Below are 1,392 nucleotides of genomic sequence, written 5' to 3'. Positions count from 1 at the left end.
ACCCACGGGCGCTGCCCATCAGAAACTGCTTCTGCATCAAAACCTGCATCAAAGGGCCCCCCCCCCCCCCCCCCCCCTCACCGCTGGAAGTGGTAGTTGCGGCGCAGGCGCAGGCGGCGGCGCGCCGGGTCCTCGACAGCGTCCAGCTTCCAGTGCAGGTCTGCAGGTGGCGGCAGGCGGGTGGTGGTATGTGTGGTGGTGGTGGGGCCCTTGCAGTGTGTGCAGGTGTGCATGTGCGTGTGCGAGCGTGTGAACGGCAAGGCAGCAGGCTGCCCAGCAGGTGCCAGGCCTGCTCTGGGGCTGGGGCCGAGGGGGTCAGGCGACGGCAGGAGGCGGGAGGTGCAGACGTGGCGAGCAGGGTGTCTTCTCACCCTCGGGACGCTCCTCCTCAGCCCACAGACCCCGCCCGCTGGTCAGAGCGCGGCGCAGGTCCCGCCACTGCCGCCGCCGCTGCTGGCCGGCCTCGTCTTCGGCCTGGCGCCGTGCGGCGCGGCGCAAGCGGTCGGCCGCCAGCAGCACGCCCAGCCACTGCCGGCTGGCCTCGTCGGCGGCGGCGGCGGCGTGGCGCTGCGCGGCGGCCGCCTCGATCAGGCCCTGCTGCAGCTGCGGGGCAGCTGCCGCGTGCAGCCCCGCGCAGTGCCGCATGAACAGCAGCTGCTGGCGCGCCGCCGACGCCACCAGCCGCGGCTGCAGCAGCGGCAGCATCTCTTGCATTGCCCGCTGCGGCTGCTGCTGGCCTGCAGGCTGGCTCTGGGCTCCGCCGGGGGACTGCGGCTGGGCCGAGGGACCTTCGCCAGGCAGCAGCCCAAAGGCCGTCGGCGCCGCGGCGACCACCGCGTTGGCAGCCACCACGCAAGCCTCCAGGCGCTGCTGCAGCTGCAGGGGCAGCAGCTGCTCCTGCAGCTTCGCGGCAGCTGCCCTGGCGGCGATGCCGCGGTAGCACTGCACGATGGCTGCCAGCAGCAGGTGCACGCGGGGCACCGCCGCCTCGACTGCCGCCGCGTCCCCTGCAGTAGCGCTCGCCTCGGCCAGCAGCAGCGGCAGCAGCTCGGCGGCCTGCTGCGCCGCCTGCTGCGCCGCCTGCGGCGGCGAGTGGTGCAGCGCCAGCAGCAGCAGGCGCTGCAGCAGCAGCAGGCCGCGCTCCCGCTGGTGCGCCGCCAGCTGCGTCTCGCTGAGCCCCACCACCATGGCACCACCGGCGGCGGCGCCGCCGCCACCGCCGGCAGAATTCGCGCCGCTGCTGTCCCCAGCGGCAGCAGCACCCACCCAAGTGAGGCTGCCCGCGCTCCTGGCCGCCCGCAGCAGCGTCGCCACGGGGGACGAGGGCGAGGCGGCGTCGGTGGCGGCCGCCGCCGCGCCGCCGCTGCCGTGCAGCCGGTCCAGAAGCGCCAG

General features: G+C 75.3%; 1 protein-coding gene across 1 annotated transcript; it reads right to left on the bottom strand.

Moving 5' to 3' along the window:
* Window positions 1–81: 81 nt before the first annotated feature.
* Window positions 82–1,392, bottom strand: CHLNCDRAFT_55854 (hypothetical protein; the record flags this gene model as incomplete). The annotated part of the gene is made up of 2 exons (XM_005842546.1): window positions 82–160; window positions 372–1,392. Coding segments are annotated over 2 exons (1,100 nt in total), but the record flags the coding sequence as incomplete, so codon positions are not given.

This window comes from Chlorella variabilis, assembly GCF_000147415.1.
Source record: "Chlorella variabilis unplaced genomic scaffold CHLNCscaffold_448, whole genome shotgun sequence".
Taxonomy (NCBI): domain Eukaryota; kingdom Viridiplantae; phylum Chlorophyta; class Trebouxiophyceae; order Chlorellales; family Chlorellaceae; genus Chlorella; species Chlorella variabilis.
The sequence above is the reverse complement of the archived record's forward strand: the minus strand, read 5'-3'. Positions and strand labels throughout refer to the sequence as shown.